We start from the raw sequence: 20,563 nt of genomic DNA on the forward strand, positions 1-20,563 counted from the left end.
TCTATCATCCTATCTCTTTATTTTGGCAGCTAAAAGCTTTAGTATTCTCATGGATAAGGCGATGAGTGATAATCTAATTTCTGGAATTAAGTTAGCTCCAACAGCACCAGTCATTACTCATCTATTATTCGTTCATGATCGTATAATTTTTGCAGGGGCACAAGAAGAGGAGATTTATGAACAAATTCATATTATAAACAAATATACAGAGGCATCAAGACAAAGAATCAACACTGAGAAGTCCAGGTTGATTTTTGGAAGTCAGATACCTATTCAGAGTAGGGTGAACATTGAAGAGATCACCAGAATGGCATCGTGGGAAGATCCTGGAAGATACCTACGGTTACCAGCGAGATGGAGAAGATCCAAGAATAGGGCATTGGAGTGGATACAGGAGAAGATACTAAACAAAATCTAAGGATGGAAAGAGAAATTATTAAATCAAGCTGGAAAGGAAGTTTTGATAAAAGCAGTAATACGGGCAATTCCAGTCTACGCCATGAACGTCATTAAATTCCCTAAATCCTTTTGCAAAAGAATTGAAGCAGCAATTGCCAGATTCTGGTAGACAAATAATGGAAAGGAAAGAAGCATTCATTGGAAGAGTTGGACAAAAATGACTAAAAATAAAATAAACGGAGGCTTGGGATTTAAAGATTTAGAATGCCAAAACGTAGTACACTTGGCTAAACAAGCATGGAGGCTACTAAAAGAGGAGGATGCAATATGGATTCAGATATTAAAGGCCATTTATTACCCTAACTGCAGCCTATGGGAGATGGGAGAAGGAAGAAACGCATCATGGATATGGAAGAGCATGTTGGAGGGAAGAGATTTTCTCAGAAGAAAGGGTAGGTGGAGTGTAGGGAGTGGAGCGGAGATAGATATTTGGGAAGATAATTGGATGGTAGAAACAGAAAAATTGGGGAGATACGGAGAAGGACGAATCAGAAAAGTGAGTGAGTTAATAAGAGATAGGGAGGGCTGGGACGCGAACAAAATTCAAGGCATATTTCCTGGTAACGTAGCTAAACTAATAATCAGAACACCCATCAGTCTGATCAATAAAAAGGATCATTTTGTTTGGCCGTATAGAAACGATGGATAGTACTCATTGAGAACAGGTTACCATTCTGCGAAGGAGGAGAAAGATACAAAGGAAGAGAGAAAATTTAGCAAAGCTTCGACAAGTCAGAATTTGAGGGAGGTTTAGGAGACTATTCGGAGATTACTGGTGCCACAAAAAGTTAGAATATTTTTATGGAAAGCAGTGCACAGAATTTTGCTAGTGAATACGAACTTGTATCAGCGAAAAAGTGCAATAACACCCTCATGCAGCATATGCCAGGAAGAGGATGAAACTATTGAATATGCGTTATTATTGTGTCCATGGACTAGAGCGGTGTGGTTCGGATCTAGCTTTCAAATTGTGCCTACGGCCTATAATGTGAGATCTTTTGGAAAATGAATGATGGATACAATTGAGAAAATCAAGAGTGAGACAGGGAAGGAACAGGATAAAATTTTGTGTAACTTGGAATGTGTCTGTTGGTGCATATGGAAAGCGAGGAATCAGCACATATTCCAGCAAATAAAAGTCAATCCAGAAAAGGTAATAATCTATTCAGAGCATCTAGTAGCTGAATTTCATAATGCAACAGAGGGATTCAATATAGAAAACAAACCAAGGGCAGGTAGGAACGGTGAGAGGAAGAGAATTACCTGGAGGCCTCTGCCAAACAATAGGTTGAAGGTGAACACAGATGCGGCTTTCCAAAGGGAAACAAGCACGGTAGCTTTAGCAGTGGTAGTTAGAGACTGGCAAGGAAAAATCATCAGTGGGACAACATTAACATTCAGGACAGCATCAGCATTAGTAGTAGAAGCTCAAGCATACAGAGAGGCACTCATTCTCATTAAAAATCTACAAATAGCGAATTGCATAATTGAAACAGATTGCTTACCTCTGGTTCAAGTAATTAAGGCAAAAATGCTTATAGCGGAAGCAGACGCAATCATCAGAGACATTCTCCAACTGCTGGATGAGGCTCCAGATGTGGGAGCTACCTGGACTCCAAGAGAAGGCAACAAATTAGCTCACCAACTGGCAGCGATGGTAGTGGAGAATGAACTACAGAGACAGCGGACAATTAATCCACCTATTCAAGCCAGAAATACAATCAAAATAGAAGTAGGATTCACAACACTTCAGCATAATCAGTGTATACAAAATCAAGTCAACGAGGTTTCAATTTCAACCAGCCATCAAGGATTTCAAATAGAAGAGCGGTTACTTGAGAGGGTGGAAACGAAAACCCGAGACAGGCAAGAAGCTGAAGGGGAAGAGCGGTTTCGACCCATAACAATGCACTGGCCTACCAACGAGATCCACAAGGAAATAATCGACATAGAGAGGAGGGACCGAGGTGGGAGCATCGAGGGACTTACTGCTTGGTGGAAAGCTTGGCGGCAGAGGAGCAGTGGGGGCCACAACACTATTGAAATACGAGGAGCTTCATGGCAGACTCAATTGCATTCCAAGGACAGTGGAGTGATTCGCTGTATGGCGTATGGCGGGAGGAAATGGGTTGCAGATAAAGGAGCCGTCATTGAAGGTGAGGATTATGATTCTCAATTTCAGCGAGGCGCGTCTTCGGCGCGGTGCGGCAGCGGCAGAGTTCAAAGGGAAAACCTTCGGATTCGGGTTGACGACAACATCGAGGAAGGAGGAATTCGGCCCCAGCTCCATGCATCAAGTCTCCGGTATTTTGATGGAAGCTCTGGTAACAATGGGAGATTCCTCAGAGACTGAAAACGAGGAAGACAAGATTAGGTTCCATTAGGGTCGGGCTCCAAGTGGGTTGGGTTGCGGGGCAAATCGGTTCTATTTGTTAGGCCGGGTCAGTTTCTCCGGCCCAAGGCCACGTCCAAAAAAAAGAGAAGGCTATAGCTAAGAGGTGTAACGGGTTCAAATTCTAGCTATGTCTAAGAAGTTAATATATGGAACCCATTAGGAAAGTGAAGGGGTGTGTGTGTAAAGGTACTTGACCAAAAAAAAGGCTATAGGAGTTCACTAATAGCTATTACCCTATCGGACTCATCATGAAGTAACTTGCGTAACTCTTTTGGAGGTGTGTTTAAAAAAGTAAAGCTCCTTATATCTCTTGTACTTCTCTTTGCTAGCCAATCAGCACAAAGGTTGGCTTCTCTATTAGTGTGCAGGATCACAATCTCCCAAGATTTTTCTTCATTTGAATTATTTCCTTCATTATCAAACTGTGACAGAGGAACTCCTCTTCTAGCTCCCTCACTACGTTCCAAACTTCAATCGAGTCCATCTTTACATGTACTCTTCTCATGCCCAAGTCATTTGCCATTTTTAAACCGTGCAAAACTCTCCATAGTTCTGCCTGGGCTGAATTCATATCAACTAATGCTGCCGTAAACCCTCCAACCCCGCTCTCCATTTGTTGTTTTGATCAGGCCCCCACATCCAGCTCTGTTGCCTCCATCTTTAACGGATCCGTCGACATTAAGCTTCACCCATCCTATTGGAGGTTTTCTCCAACCCAACTTTCTCGAATCTGGCTTCTTCCTCTCAGTACAAATGTAGTACTTCTGGTAAGCCCTTTTATAATTGTTTATGCTTTCTTGAATAATTAGCACTAGATTTATGGTCTTCTATAATTTGGGTTGTGGACTTCTTGATTTCTCCATCTCCATAATAGCCAGTATCCCACCATGAATTCATCCTTCCAATTGTTTTGCGATTTTCTTCCCAAGTCTTGACTCAAGTTGACTTTAATCCACATTCTCAAAGATGCAGTAAAAAAGGATGGCAGAGCACATAGTTGTACAATTCCGGGCCAAAGGATTGTCGCCGTTGGATAGTCTCGCACAGCGTGCAGGATGGTTTCTTCCACTTGATCACATTTATGGTAGAAGGGAGAGGTCCTCAAGAATTTGGCTTTCCTTGCAGCCGTGAGTAATTTTCCATGCATCATTTGCCACATGAAGGTGCGAAGTCTCTTAGGGCCCTTCCATTTTCATATGTTTCTCCATATTATGTGTTCTAGTTAGGTGTCTGTTGATAGAATTTTATATGTTTTTATGGTAAACTCTCCATGTGTTGTGTGTTTCCAACTTACGGTATCTAATTGATTTTCAATTTTAGGGGGGGGTTAGCTCCTTAATCTTTTGAATAACACTGTTGGAAAGGTATTCTTCCACTTTTGGTAGTTCCCACTCTCCCCTTTCATTCACAAAAGAAACAAATTTTCTCTTCATCATATTTCTAGGGATATGTTTTGTGCTCTCATTGGCAATGCTTTTTATGTCTGGAACCCATGGGTCTCTCCAAAAATTGAATTTAATCCCATTTCCATTCTCCAGATGCAGTTCTCTTTTACTGTTTCACTAACTCCCTCTAGAGAGAGGAGTGGTTTCACATCCCAATTTGCTCTTCTAGCTTAGTATAGTCTTCATCCTTTTTATGTGTTAGCATCCGAACCCATAGCGCTCTTGGCTCATTAATGAGTCTCCATACAATTTTCAATAAGAAGGTAGTATTCATCTCTTACATTCTTCTAAATCGGATGCATCCTTGCCCCTTAGGGAGGCACATAGTGCTCCATCCTACATGGTGCATTCTTCATTGGTTGTCGCAGTCCCCCATATGAATTTTCTTTGTTCCTTTTCAACTTCTCTCCATATGTCTACAGGTAGTTTAGCATGTTGCATATCGTAATTCGTAATAGGATTTAGGACCGATTTAGCAAGAGTAACTCTTCGTGTGAAAGAGAGACACTGACTCTTCCACCCTTTTAGCTTGCCTTGAACCCTCTGTAGAATATGTTTGAAGTTATATTTACCTCTCCCATGATTAGAAAGCATCGCACCAAGATACTTTTCCAAACTCTGGTTCACCTGAAATTGGCAGATCTGCATAATCTTCTTCTGAGCTTCTTGCGGCACATTGTTGGAGAAGACAATAGCCATTCCCCCCCCCCATTAACTTTCAGACTTGAGGCTGTACAGAATTTATTTAAGACAGTTAAAATAGTGTTAATCTGGTCCACACTAGCTTCTGCAAACACAAATAAATCATCTGCAAAAAGCAAGTGCGAGATTGTTAGTCCCCTTCTTTCCACCGTTAAAGGTCTCCATATTTCCTCGTCAACACACTCTTCAATTAGCTGGTACAATTTGTCCATGACTATGACAAATAGGTAAGGAAAAATGGGATCCCCTTGCTGAAGTCCTCAAGAGGGTTTAAAATCTTCTGTTTTCGCACCATTCTATAACAAATTATATAAAATTAAAGTCACAAAATGCTTTATGATATTGATAAGCTCATTTGATAAACCAAATTTCTCTGGCACATTTTGAGAAAAGATCGTCTTACTCTATCATACGCTTTCTCAAAGTCGAATTTGATAGCCATGTAGCCTTTCCTTCCTTTCATCTTATGCATGATGTGGGTTAACTCCTTAGCTATTAGTATATTATCCTGTATCTTTCATCCAAGAACAAAGCTAGCTTGTAGTGGGGCAATCCTGTCCTTGAGAGTTGGTTTAATCCGTTCCACAATTATTTTAGAGATTCCTTTGTAGCTTACATTGCACAATGAGATCGACCTGAAATGGGTTATAAAATCCGGGGCTTGGACTTTAGGGATCAAAGTAATAAGGGTGTTATTAAGACTCCCAATGTTCTCAGGTTCTCTCCAACATTTATACACCTGATCAAACACATTACTCTTTAAACATTCTCATTGTTCTTTATAGAAAGATGCTGTAAATCCATCAGCCCCTGGTGCTTTCCAAGCTCCTATACTAAAATAGGCTCTTCTGATTTCTTCCTGAGTAGGGGTCTGGCTGGAGTTTCTCCTTATATCTTTCTTCAAGGGAGGGAAGGTTTTAGAGCATCCAAGAGGGGGTGTATGTTGTTTATCTCTTCAGCATATAGACCCTTAAAAAAGGTGACAACAAAGTTAACAAGCTGTTCCGCATCCTCCATCCAATCCCCTCTTTCACCTCTCAGCTTTATAACTTTATTCTTTCGTCTTCTTATCAAAGTCTTGGCATGATAATACTTAATATTTCGATCTTCTTCAACCACCCATTTCTCCCTTGATTTCTGTTGCCACAAAACCTCCTCCTTATCAAGTAGCTCCTCTAGCTCCTTGCTAAGTTTTTTTTCAAGCTCTTTTAAGAAAGGATTATTAGCTTGGGCTTGAGCTCTTTTGAATACCACCAAGCCTGTTTAGCAATCTGTGCTTCTACCTTCCCACATGCCAAAAAATCTCTTTGTTCCACTCCTTTAAATCTTCTGTCAAGGCTGCTAGCGCGGTGTTTAAATTTTCTCCCCTTCTCCATTTTTTTATTACAAATTCATTAAATACCAGGTGGAGATTCCATATCGCTTCAAAACAAAACAGCTTTTCCTTTCCATTCTGAATCTGCGGTTCAATGGTAATGAAAAGAGGGTGGTGGTACAAGTTCGTCCTAATCAGAACGTCAACCCTAGCTTCCCCAAAACACCTCCTCCAATTCGCATTTGACAATGCACTGTCCAGGCGGTTAAATACTCTTTCTAGCCCTTCCCATTTAAGTCGCCTTCAAGTGAACCTTGAGCCCACAAAACCAATATCGATGAGACAACAATAATTAATCCTTCCCTTGAACCTCCTACAAGCACCAGCATTAATTCTTGCTCCCCCTTTCTTTTCAGTGTGGTAGGATATCTCATTAAAGTCTCCTACCAAAAGCCATTTCCCGTTCATACAGCCAGCAATGGTTTTAAGCTCTCTCCAAAGTATACATCGGTTCCTTTCTTGCGGGCTGGCATAGATGGCTTTTAGAAACCAGCTCTTTTCATTAGGAACACACACTTCTACATGTATAAACTGATTTTGCTGATTTAAAACTCTAATCACCAAGTTTGGATTTTTTCACAAAATCCAAATACCCCCACTAAAGCCTATAGCTTCTTGTATAATACTAAACTCAAAACCACACCTTCTGATAACATTTTGGGCTTGCTCTCCATTACATCTGTTTTCTTGTAAGATAACAATATCAGGCCTATGCATGGATTCTAACGAACTCCTTGAGGCAGTGAAAAAAAGCCAAGCTCACTGCCCCTCTGCAATTCCAAGAAAAGATAATCATTTGGATAAGGGTGAAGAAAAGGAGCTTACTGCTCAAGTTGCATCTCTTTCCCTTCCAAGGATATCTCTGCTCCATTGACTTGACTCTCTTTCATAATCAGGTTTTCCTCCCCCTTCTGGAGCAATCATTCTTTCCTCTTATCTTATTTGATTTTCTACCTGTGCATTCTCTTTATACTGCTTCATTGCTTTCATCATCACTTCTGTGTCTATTGAATACAGATCGGGTGGCTTTATTTTCTTTTGTATCATCTGGTCTTCTTCCATGAAAATAGTTTCATGCATTATCGCTCCTTCCACGGGAGAACATTAGTGGTCATGGAGGGATGCTTGCAATTTGTCCATAATGTCGAGGTTCAATATGGCTTGCTGTTGAGTATTTTGGTTATCACATGGGTTTTGTTTGTGTAGGTATTTTGGTTGGGTAAGTCGAGTTGTATCTTATGATGCTGCATCATATGATGGGCTAGGGCTGGTTTGAATTTTGTCATTATTTGGTGGTTTTTTTTTTTTTTTTTGTCATGTGGGTTGGGCTCCCTATGAGAAGAAACATAGGTTAAATTGTTCTGATTTGGGATGGGTTGGGTCAAGGCTTTTGTGAGGTTGGCTGTTCCCTACTCATTGTATCGAGTTCTCCAATAGGGGTCTGGGTTGTAAATGGTTATCTTTTTGGGTAAGTTTAGTATGGTTATTAGCAACATCTATCTCTTGGTGGCCAGCATTCAAATCATTGGGATTCTCATTTTCCAACACAGTATACCTTGTATCTGCCACTTTCGGGTAATGCTACTGTGCTAAAGGAAAAAAAATAGGAAAATTTTTTTCTCATGTGTTGAAGAGACGTCGCACTAGAGTAAAAATGATGCGTGTTACTATTGCTTCTACATTCGTAGACAAATTCTGTGTCAAAGCAGAATGAGTAAAATATGTTAATATCATAAATGTTAATTACATTAGATTAATTTATTTTTAATGATGATCATTTATTTGTTGGACTTTATTGGTTTTGTAAAGCATTCAGCTTTAGATTTTTTGTGAATAATATCTAGCAGATAGAAATTGGTCCATAAAATAATAAATTAAAATAATAATAATAACAACAATATTATCCTTCTAAAATAATAATAATAATAATAATAATAATAATAATAATAATAAGAAAGAGTTAGGTATCACCATCCAAATCTTTCTTTTTTTGCCGAAATTTTTATTTATATATATTCTCATATATTTAACTTGTATAATAATAAAAAAATAAAGATATTTTTATTTTTTAAAAAAATTATTCAAAATTAAATACTAGTATTATTTACACTATATTTTTTATTTTTTATTTTATATTTTTTTATGAAATTAGTAGATGAAAGTCTATTGGATAATTAAAATTTGTGTTAAAAAATTTTGATTTTGTTAAATTAGATGAAATGTATTTAAAAAAAAATATATATATATATATATATATATATATATATATATATATATATTTAACAAAACCAAAATGTTCCGGCAAAAACTTTAATTGTTCAATAGATTTTCATCTAATTTTATAAAAAAATATAAACTCAAAAATAAAAAGAGACAGAGTAAAGATAACATTAGTCATTAGTTTTGAATAAATTTTTTTTTTTTGAAACAGGACGAATCTAAAAGAGAGCAAGCATATTTTTTTAAACAAAGTTAATAATTTTAAGTATTTAAAGTTATTATATATTATATAATTTTATTTAAAAAATAGAGTAAGTAATTATCTTAGATAAATAATTAAATTATTAAACTTAAAAACAAATAATAATCCTTAAATTGAGATAAATATTATTTCTAATATTTTTTGATTAAATAAATTTCTAAAATCTTTAAAATTTAAACTTTTTTCTTTTTAAATATTTTTTCTCTTAATTTTCACACGTATTATCATATAAAAATATTTTAATATTTATAATAACTAAAAAATCTTTATATATTATAGTACATGCATGAAAGTAAATTATTTTAAAATTTGTTTATTTTTTTCGTGATATTAAAATTATAACATATTAAATAAATTCATTAAAATAATTATATTTTATATATTTTATTCAAGAATATATTTTAAATACATATAACAAAGTTATTAGAATAATTTATTTATATTATTTTATAGCATATTTGTTTATGATATAAAGTATAAAAATATAACTTACTGTTATAATAATATTCAACAAAATAAACTAATAAAAAATAGATAATTTTTTTTATATTTTATTAAATCCAAAATAAAAAAAATTATAAGAACTAAGATAATTTTTTTATATAACAAACACTTATCAGTATCTTTTAATTAAAAAATATTAATTATGATTATATATATTACTAAATATATAATATTATATTTAATTATATAATATTTTAATTTTCAACCTATCCTCTACTAAATTTCTCAATTTATCTTTGCCTTGAAGGTAAAAATATATTTATTATTATATAAGTTAAATATGAAAATATATATAATAAAAATATAATTTTAAATAAAAATTAAATAAAAATTTCGATAAAAAAAAAAGTTAGATGGTGATACCCTAACTCCTCCTTTTTCTTTTTCTTAATTTGAAAGGATATTATTGTTGTTTTAATTTTTTATTTTATGGATCAATTTCTACCTGTTGGATAATATTCACAAAAAACCCAAAACTGTCTAAGCTTTTCAAAACCAATAAAACCCAACAAATAAATTATCATCATTAAAAGTAAATTAAACCGATATAATTAACATTTATGATGTTGACATATTTTATCCATTCTACTTTAACATAAAACTTGCGTATGAGTATGGGAACAACACTAACACGTTTCACCTCTTCTCTAGTGCCATGCCTTTTTAGCACATGAGGAAAAGTTTTTCCTTCAGCATGGTAGAATCTTCCGCCACTTTCTACACCTCTTTTCTGCTCGCTGCACCACTAACACCTCCTCCATTTACCCCACTACTTGTCCTAACGTCATAATTTTTGTTGTTTTTGCCACGCATGCCACGTTGGACAACCATCCTGGTCCATATTGTTCCTGTGCATTTTCAATGGCATTTTTATTCTTCTCTTTCATGTTTATTTCTTTTTTGCCCCGCCTTCATCTTGCTTCTCTGTTGCCTCCTCCACCTATTTCTGGGTCTTTTCCTATTCTATCACCTCCATTTGATTTCCTCCACCTATTCCGGCAGTCCCGTTCCGAAGACAATTCACTTTTTCATGCCCAAACATACGGCATGAAAAGTAAATGTTGTAAAGGCCCTCATACTCCACTAAATAGCTCACCCCATTTAATCGCATATTGTGATATTAGAGGAGTTGATAGATGTAGTTCTATACACAAGCGGGCAAATTTACCTTTATAATTGTCCGCAGTGTTAGAATCCACTTTAAGGGGTTCTTCCCACTATATTTCCAATATTTTCAAGAATTTCATTTTTATAGTACTCGATAGCTAGACCTGGTAAACGAACCTAGGCAGCTACTGTATCAATGGTACGTATTCTCCGTGGGATTGAAGTTTGACTTCCAAAATCGGATGGAGAGATAATGATCAAAGATTCTCCATGGACCCCTGTCAACGCAAAATTTAAATCTTCTTGTGAAAAAAACTTAACCAAAAAAAAAAATCATTTCCCAATTCTATCACCTCTAAACTACCTTGTTTTTCCCACATCGTTTCCAATCTCCGAGTGAGAACGGGTCGAAAAATTTTTCTTCCCATCAACTTGACTATTAAGGTATCCCACCAAGGAAGCCTTAGATTTTTCATAGCTACTTCATTGATTATAAAATTGTAGATACCATTCACCTTTTTCACTCTAATCTCTGGTTCTTTCCTTTTTAGCCTCTCTGTGGCTCCATGATCTTCAGCATTTGCCATCTCTTCTTCTGAGCTCGTCGACTCAGACAAGCTATCATTTTCTTCCATAGTTACTGGTTTCCTTCCTCCCTTCACAGGGTCACTAAAGGTGCATTTTGGCATCTCATTATGGCGTTTCATTCCTTTTTCAGCATCCTCCACCATCCAATCCTCCTCTCTGGAAACAAGGGACATGCTTCCAAAAAATGCAGCCCCTTCTTCCTCCTTTCTTCCTTTTTTCATTGACCTCGATCCCTGCTCCTCCCTTAGTAGATCATGAGCTCGAGAATGCCCTCCTCGGATATAACCGCCCCTCATTGGTGGCTGACCGGAAAGCACAACATTAGATGCGGTGATAAAATGTCAACTTTTTTGCTAAATTCCAATTTCAATTCGAGCAATCACCCTTGCTTTAAAAAAACTTAACTAAACAGGGCCTAAATCTCTACCATATTCAAGTGATGGGCCAAAGTCCTGCAAAAGACATTATTAGGCCCATGATTTTATCATCTTAAGTATGAAAAATTATGTAACTCTGATGAGTTATCCTATTTATGAAGGTATGAGATTTTAGCAATTAAAAGGATTTAATTAGAAGTAGACATGCTTTTTTAATACAACAACAGCAACAATAACAAAGTCTTGTCCCACTAGGTGGGATCGGTTATATGAATCAAACGACATTATTAAGCTCTGTTATGTATCATATCTACAGAGAGACCGTTTACATGTAGATCTCGTTTGGCCACCTCATAGATGGTCTTCTTAGGTCTTCCTCTACCTTTCACCTTTTATCCATCTTCTATCTCATCCACCCTCCTGACTGGGTGTTCTGTCGGTCTTCTTCTCACATGTCCAAACCACTTGAGATCAGACGCGATTCTACCATCTTTTTCACAATGGGTGCTATTCCAACTCTCTCCCTTATATCTTCGTTCCTTATTTTATCCAACCGCATATGACCACTCATCCATCTCAACATCTTCATCTCTGCCACACTTAGCTTATGTTCATGCTCCCCTTTGGCTGCCCAACACTCCATACCATAAAGCATAGCCGGTCTTATAATAATGCGATAGAATTTACCTTTAAATTTTAAAGGCACCTTTTTGTCGCATATAAAATCAGATGCACTCCGCCATTTTGACCAACCTGCTTGGATTCTATGATTTACATCATGTTCAATCTCTCCATTATCTTGTATGATGCACCCAAGATACTTAAAACTTTTAACTTTTCGTAGGATGTTTTCTCCAATCTTCACCTCTATATTAGGGTTTTTTCTTCTCAAACCGAACTTACATTTCATATATTCCATCTTGCTACGGCTTATACGTAGACCATACACTTCTAGAGCTTTTCTCCTTAAGTCCAACTTCTTATTTAGGTCTTCCCTTGACTCTCCCATAAGGATGATATCATCAGCAAAAAGCATGCACCATGGCACAGGCTTTTGGATGTGCTCTGTGAGTATTTCCAAGACTAATGTGAGAAGATATGGACTTAATGATGATCCCTAGTGTAATCCTATACCAATAGAAAATTTCTCTGTCACACCACATTGAGTCTTCACACTAGTTGTGACCCCATCATACATGTCTTTAATTGCACGAATATATGTGATCTTTACTCTCCTTTTTTCTAAAACCTTCCATAAGACTTCCCTTGACACCTTGTCGTACGCTTTTTCCAAATCAATAAACACCATATGTAGATCATTTTTATTACTACGATACCTCTCCATCATCCTTCTTAACAGGTGTATCGCTTTGATGGTGGATCTGTCTGGCATAAATCCAAATTGGTTCTCTGTTACTTGTGTCTCTTTTCTCAATCTCTTTTCTATCACCCTTTTCCATAACTTCATGGTATGGCTCATGAGCTTGATCCCTCTATAGTTTTTGCAACTTTGTATATCCCCCTTATTCTTGTAGATAGGTACCAAGGTGCTCTTTCTCCACTCATCAAATATCTTCTTTGACCTTAAAATCTCATTAAATGCATGTTTTTTTAATGAAATAAAAAAATAAACATTTTTTTAGGGAATTAATTTTCTAAACAAATAAAGCAGTGGATAAATAAACATCAAAAGAAAGAAAGAAAAATTTAAAAGAAAAACATGTTGAATAAAAATAAATTGATGATTCCCAATTTTTTCTAGATCAAAATAACGTTAGGCCTTATTCAAGTTGAGTTTGAGTTTTGAGAATAAAAATAAAAATCGCCTCTTAATTAGTTCATAAATTATCTGTTTATGTAAGTGGCCTAAATAACGTTACACTGCTTGTTGAAAGAGGTATATATACTCCCTCTAAAACCCTAATTACATGTGTATAAAAAATTCAAAATAATGAGACATTATACGAATTAAAAAAAAAAATCCAAATCATTTCAATTCGTAGACTACTTTTTCAAGAGTTTCAAAAAATATTTTGAAATGAGTAAGGAAAGAATGAAAAAAAAAAAGGAGCAACAAAGGCCATTATTGTTCGTACATTGTAATTTGATGAGTTGCTAGATGCTCATTATTCATATTAGTACACCTGTACACTTTAATCCAAATTAAAGCATTTGTCTTTTTATTTTTAACCATATTCTCTTTGATCTCAATGAGATTGGGTTTGCATAATTTTTTATATATAATTTTTTCTTAATATTTTTCTTGGTTAATGTTAATTTTTTTAAAATTATAAAAAATTAAATTCTAAATTTTTTAATTGTAAAATTTTAACATTATATCATAAAATTATTTTTTTATTAATAAAAAATATAAATAATTATATTCCTAACCAATACTTTAGTTAAAATTAAAGTCTTACAATAATTTTGAGAATGATCCCACTAGAGGAAACTAATTAATAGAGTAGCCAATTGGAGTCAATTAATTGAAAAAGAGATCTATTAAAAAAAAAAATTTTTACGATTTTAATTTTTTAAATTTTAATAAAAAAATTTGATTGAATTATAGTTAATTTCCTATCCTTTTTCTTTTGAGAAACCGCGTTAATATATCAGCAATAGTATTAACGATAAATCCACAATTGATGCATGCATGCATATGGTTGTCTATATTAACAAAAAATAATGTTACATGTCTTGAATATTTCAATCAATCATCAATGGATTTGATAAAACTTTCGCGTATAGGTTACAGCCTACAGGATATTCTGAATCTTCTGTTGTCTGCATTATTAGGGGGCTCCAATATTCTTTTGGTGTATAAGCTAAGGTTGGCATCTACCAAGCAAAAATAAACAGCTACATATAAGTTTATCAAAAATAAAAAAAAAAATAGGAAAGATCTATAGCTTGAAATTCCGATTTCTATCTACCAAAATAATAATAATAATAATAATAATAATAATAATAATAATAATAATAATAATAATAATAATAATAATAATAAATAAATAAATAAATAAATAAATAAATAAATTCATAGCAGCACTTGATTGGTTCTTATATTAATCATATAAGAAAGTTTTATGTGTTTATTTAATAAAATGTATGTTTTTGAAATAATAAGTAAGTCAAATATTTTTGTTAATTTCAGAATACATAATTAAATGTCTATATGTAAAAAAAAAAAAAATAATAATAATTTAGTTCTGCATCAATTTTTTCCCTGGATAATAAGTTATGTTGTTGACACTAAAATAGTCGGAAGATTTTTCAGTTTGAAACATCATTATTCCTTGACCAGAAATGATAATTATAGAGCTACCATTGTGCTATATATTATATATATAGTGTGACAAAACTAAAATAGTGATTTATGTTCCTTAATTCACAGACAAATTTAAATTATATCTTGTTATTAATTTTCCAACCGGCCTTGTAAACTGTCACCACATGATTTGTCTCTATATCCAAATGAACAAAACAAAGCATGGCCTGCTACATATATCTCTATGTTAATATATCATTGTCATATGCAACCATAATATATATATATATAAGCATAAACCCCATAGTCAATAATAATCTCATCAATTTTCCTTAAATAAATAAAAAAAAAAAACACTCTAAATGGGTGATGATCAAAAAATGAAGAAGGTTATGCATAATCATGGATCATCATCAACAAGGCCAAGAATTATGGAACTTGAAGAATTGTATCAAGGAATCCCAGATGAATCTGTTAACCTCACATTTCAAGACTTAGCCAATGTTCATCATAATAATAGTGTATCACCAGAAAAGAGATCAAATTCCATAATTACCCCTACTACTACTACTAACCCTTTTGTTTCACCTAATTCTTCTCCTCCTATGTCCAAATTACCTAGCCTTGATTTCAGCAAAGGGTTGCAAGCCACCAACAACAACAATCATCATCATCATAGTGATGATGATTCATCTTCCTGGGGTCATTTTGGACATCATCATCATCAGCATCATGATATTGAAGTTGATGATCATAGAGTAGTGCATAAGAATAATGGTCATCATCATCACCATCATAATCATGATGAGTTTAGCCATGCAAGTGATTATAGCATGGGGTATGATAGCATGATGATGAGTGGTGTTAGTGGTTCAGGAAAAGGTGGTGGTGGAAGGAGGAGACCTGGGATTCCTCACTCCAAGATTTGCACTGTTTGTAGTAATTATATCTACATTCTAAGGACTAGATGCTTGGTATCTCTCTCTCTCTCTCTCACTCTTCACATTTACAAATTGATATTCATTATTTTTGACAGGAACTATTCATACACCAAATACTGATAGTATTTGTTTTCAAATATTAGAATTGAGATCGAAAATTGAGATTTAGTATTGTATTTGATAGTTAGAGATTATAACAAAAATTTTAGTCATAAAATTTAAAATTTCAGTCTTTTTAATACATTCAGAAAATAAGAACATAAAAAATTAAAATTTTTTAGGATGGATGTTAAAATTTTAATAATATTTTTTTAAAAAAATATTCTTATTTAATTTTTTAAATTTTAAATCTATTTCTCAATTTTTATATTTATCTTAAATTAAATATAATACTTCAATTCAATATATTTTATACTAAATACAATACAAAAACTTAATTTAGTTTTTGTCTCTCAATTTTCGTCTCCCAATCTCAATCTTTCAATCTCCATCTCTTTTCTAAACACATATTTAATACCTTCATAAAAATATAATTGTTATTAGTTAATTGTGTATTTAAATTATTTTTAATTATCAGAAAAAAAATGTATATGTGGTTATTAAAAAAACACTAATGTCAAAATAATATTTATTATAAAATATGTAGATGTAATAATAAAATTAATTATTTTATAGTAATACATGATTCACATTTAAATAATTATTATATTAAAATCACTTGTTTTAAAAGTTTACTTAATTTTAATTGATCAAAAGAGATATATGATTACATCTCTATCACTTTTTTAATATGGATTCTTTGATACTTTTGAATAAATATTAGCATGATGCAGATCAAACTTTTGTAATTCTTATTCATGTATGTATTAAGAAAGGGATTTAATTAAAGAATTTATTATTTTAGTTAAGAAATAACGTTTTTTCTGGGGGCATGCAGGTATGTGGCAGAGTTTACTGTAGGCAATGTGTTGAAATTGGGATGGGAGAGATGACTGAAGGAAGAAAGTGTATCGAGTGTCTTGGATTAAGATTTAGCCAAAGGTAAATTTTAATTATCTCTCTTATCGGTAATGGAATTATTTATTTTAAAAATTTAAATTAATAAAAAAATATAAATAATTATATATCTCTGAATATTATTAATATTTTAAATAAAAATATAACTAGAATCTTTGTTAAAAACTAGTGTACCAGAAAGTATGAATCGAAACTTTTTCAAATTTTATATAATATAATAAATACAAAACTAATTACAATTTAGTGATCAGAAAAAACTTATAGATTTTGTAGCTTAATAGAACAAGTTCAACTATATATATAGGTATAAATTAGAATAAATGTTTTTTTCCTCTTTGATGATTTGTCCAAAAGATAAAATATTTTTTTATAATTTGAAAATTTTTAATTAATTCACAATTATTTAAGTACTAAATTTAAGCAAGTTTTGTAAATGGTATCAAGAATTGTTTAAATCGGTAATAAGAACTATTTAGACTAAATTAGTTATTTAAATAGTTAGAGGTCAATTAAAAAATTTTAAAATTGTAAAGGAGCATTTTATATGTTTTCTAAATAAATAATTATTAAGAATAAAAAATGATATCTAATATAATAGATATATCAGTGTTCTAATAATTTTAATCTTTAAATTTAATTATAAAAAATATATATAATATATATTAGTTAAAATTAACGGTTAAAATTATTGAAACATTCGAAAATATTTAAAAACTTTCTTATAGTATTAAGCTTTGATAAACAACTCATCCAATACATGTAACGCGCCACGTATAACTAAACAAACCGCTTTGGTTATAATGATTAGTTTTCTCCATTATATGCCGGCATTTGGGTTTTTCTATTTAGTCCCTTTTCAACATAAGAATCATCAATTCTATTATATAAATAAACAACCAAGAAATCATATGTCTAATCCAAAATATAATCAAGTTTATCCAGAACAAGAACAATATAATTAACTAGACATTTGACTCTGAAGGTAGCATTATTTTAGTAAAACAACGAGGGATGATGCAAATTTTTTTTTTTTTATGTAAAGCTATATATTCCCAAAAACATCTTAAGTAGGTTTTCAGATGAAGTAAAATAACATTATTTAATATATATAAATTTGAGAGAATTACATGTTAGTTAACATTTAAAATAGTTTGATTAATTCAAAAAGTAATATTTCACTTGTCCTTTTGTTTTCATTGAAACTGTGCTCTAAACTTCTTTCATACCACAAATGAGTATTCTCCTGGTTTTCTATACTCATCATGATATCATTAATTATTTTATACCTTTAGAGTTTGTTTTGGAGACAGACATAATAACAAGTTACTGAGAGGCCCTATTTTATTGGAGATAGAAGAAGACACATATAGAAATTAATAAAAAAAAATTATTTCAAAACAAAACTTAACCTTTTTTTTTCTTACTTTGATTTTCTGTCTTATTAGAATTGAGATTAAATAAGTCTAGTTCAATTCTAAAAACTAATTCAAAAAGTGAAGATTGTCTCGCACTTATAAACTATTTAAAAGTCATATTTTTTAAAGATATAAGATTTATAATACATTTTTTTCATGCTCAAAAATAATAATGCAGAATGTGAATATTTACGAGTAATCTAACATCATTGAAACATATATATATATATATATATATATATGAGAATCACTCAAATAAAGACACTTAAAATATCTTTTTTTAAATATATTTTTTAATAATTAAAATTCAATACATATAATTGATTAAACCATGTTATTTTTATCAAAATTAGATCAAATAAATTAATTTGACCAAAAAATTAATAAATCATATTTTAAACTGATTTAAATTAATATTTTTTTATTAAAAATAACTATAATATTTTTATTATAAAAAATTGATTAAAATACTATTATTATTATTATTATTATTATTATTATTATTTTTGAGAATCCTGATTTAGGATTTTTAAAATATATATAAAATAAGAATATTTTAGTTATTTTCTATAATAGGAGTATTGTAGTAATTTTTTATAAAAAAGAATATTAATTTAAATCAGTTCAAGATTTAGTTTATCAATTTTTTGATCAAATCAATTTGTCTGATCTAATTTTGATAAAAAATAATACAATTTAATCAATTATATGTATTGAATTTTAATTATTAAAAAATATCTTTTAAAAAAGATGTTTTATATATATATATATATATATATATATATATATATATATATATACATACGTTTTGATACCATATTAATATATTGCAAGTCTCACATCTCTTAACGATATCAGCTCTAAATAGTTTTAAAGCGTGAGACATCATCATTTAGCCTTTAATTTTAGGTTACAAAGAAAATATGAATATTAGTTGATAACACAAGACATACAGGTACATAGAAAGGGCAGGGATGTTAGGGTGCTGCAGTTGGAGGTATCCAACCACATTGAAGCAAACTGAACTGAAATGGGCTGAGAAAGGACCAAGGAGGAGTGGTGAAAGAGGCTACAGTCACCACCATGGCATGCCACCTTCAAGAACACCTACACCTACTCATAGCAATGAACCATCTTTTGTTATGTCTGCCTCTTATTCCCCTTTCTCTTCTCATCACCACCTTCCCCTTTAATTTATTTTAAACACCCAACAATTCAAACATCACTACTATACTCTACTCCCTTATTTTTTGGTATATTCTTTTGAATTAATATTTAAGATTCATATACATTGATTCAAAAATATATTAAAGAGTGGTGGCCTGGTGACAAATAGACTAAAATTAAGGGAGTATATATATAGATGTGGTGAATTTTAGTGTGACTATATTATAGTAGTTATAGTGATTATATAATTGTTGTTAAAATTAAAGTTATATATTTTTTTATATCTTTTAAAACATTTTTTAAAAAAAGTTGTTTAATAATAAAAAAAATATTACTTTAATTTTAATAGCATTTTTTGAAATATTATAGTCACTGTAATCTTTATAATATAGTCATACTAGAATGATTTTATATATATAATAGGGTAAATTGCAATTTACCTTTTTAAATTTTAACTTATTTGCAATTGTGTCTTGAAGAAAATTTATCAGAAAAACTTTTTTTAAGAGTCAAATTGCACATTTAAAAATTTAAAAGATAATATATATTTAGATATAAGCCTAAGTTCAGATGAATAAATTGCAATTTCTCCTATATAATATGTATTATGTAGATCTAGCGGGTGCCTCATAAGATTGTATTATTCTTTTTGGAGTTTGTTTTGCTTGATTATATTTATATGTTGCTTCATTATTCAATTTGTTGATTTAATTTAAAAGCTTTAATTTCTAATTTCTTTGTCTTAGCCTCTTTGTCTTGTTTTGTGTATCTAACATTTGTTACACCCACAAAAAATATATAATTTGTACCTATATTTATCAGAATTTTACACACATCAATACAATTTATATCTATATTTTTTAAAATTTATATACATAAATTAGTAAAATTTATTTATTAAAAATAATTTAGTATTTGTGTTAGACGAAATAATAACCAAACTACTAGAAATTGTTGCCTCAAAAATTTCTCATAACCTTAATTCTGCTGATTCCATATTACTTCATTAATAGAACAAATGTTAATTAAAATAGCTCTTAAGTTTACCATTCACATGTACTCTGCATACTCATCAAGTATATAAACTATAAAATATACTACATTTGGCTATGTAATTTTAGCGACATTTAAAAGTGTTACTAAATAACAAAATGTATGGCTTTAATTTTAGCAACAGTTTTATAATCACTACAACCACTATAATGGATCGAAGAATTACAACTGAATGTAAATTAGATAAGCCAAACCTCCACAGAGATGCATGGTTTTGTATACATATCAATTCTTTGTTCACTTGCATTTTCTATTATATTATTTCAAC

General features: G+C 31.8%; 1 protein-coding gene and 1 long non-coding RNA gene across 6 annotated transcripts; both read left to right on the forward strand.

Annotated features, from left to right (window-relative positions):
• Nucleotides 1-3,093: 3,093 nt before the first annotated feature.
• On the forward strand, nucleotides 3,094-19,985 carry LOC112719882 (extra-large guanine nucleotide-binding protein 3). 5 transcript variants are annotated; one of them, XM_072206304.1, is made up of 5 exons: nucleotides 3,238-3,621; nucleotides 3,821-4,017; nucleotides 15,579-15,676; nucleotides 16,581-16,684; nucleotides 19,031-19,985. In XM_072206304.1, the coding sequence occupies exons 2-5, from the start codon at nucleotides 3,996-3,998 to the stop codon at nucleotides 19,266-19,268; spliced, it is 462 nt and encodes a 153-aa protein (XP_072062405.1). In that variant the 5' UTR covers nucleotides 3,238-3,621; nucleotides 3,821-3,995; the 3' UTR covers nucleotides 19,269-19,985. The 5 variants fall into 5 exon arrangements, 2 of the variants coding, with proteins under 2 accessions (XP_072062405.1, XP_072062407.1); XM_072206306.1 differs by having other exon boundaries at nucleotides 3,251-3,621; nucleotides 3,827-4,017; nucleotides 19,031-19,974; XR_011867176.1 differs by lacking the exon at nucleotides 15,579-15,676 and having other exon boundaries at nucleotides 3,094-3,621; nucleotides 3,821-3,981.
• On the forward strand, nucleotides 6,203-8,171 carry LOC140176299 (uncharacterized). Its single transcript, XR_011867177.1, has 2 exons — nucleotides 6,203-7,272; nucleotides 7,394-8,171. It is a non-coding gene; the product is annotated as an uncharacterized lncRNA (long non-coding RNA).
• Nucleotides 19,986-20,563: the final 578 nt, after the last annotated feature.

Source organism: Arachis hypogaea, chromosome 11 (assembly GCF_003086295.3).
Source record: "Arachis hypogaea cultivar Tifrunner chromosome 11, arahy.Tifrunner.gnm2.J5K5, whole genome shotgun sequence".
In the NCBI taxonomy this organism is placed as follows: Eukaryota; Viridiplantae; Streptophyta; class Magnoliopsida; order Fabales; family Fabaceae; genus Arachis; species Arachis hypogaea.

Bases quoted from the DNA above. Each gene is read 5' to 3' on its own strand.
- LOC112719882 (XM_072206304.1), top strand. From the start codon at position 3,996: ATGCATCATTTGCCACATGAAG. The intron at 4,018-15,578 runs GTGCGAAGTCTC...TTAGTGGTTCAG, and splicing joins GCATCATTTGCCACATGAAG to GAAAAGGTGGTGGTGGAAGG. The intron at 15,677-16,580 runs GTATCTCTCTCT...GGGGGCATGCAG, and splicing joins TTCTAAGGACTAGATGCTTG to GTATGTGGCAGAGTTTACTG.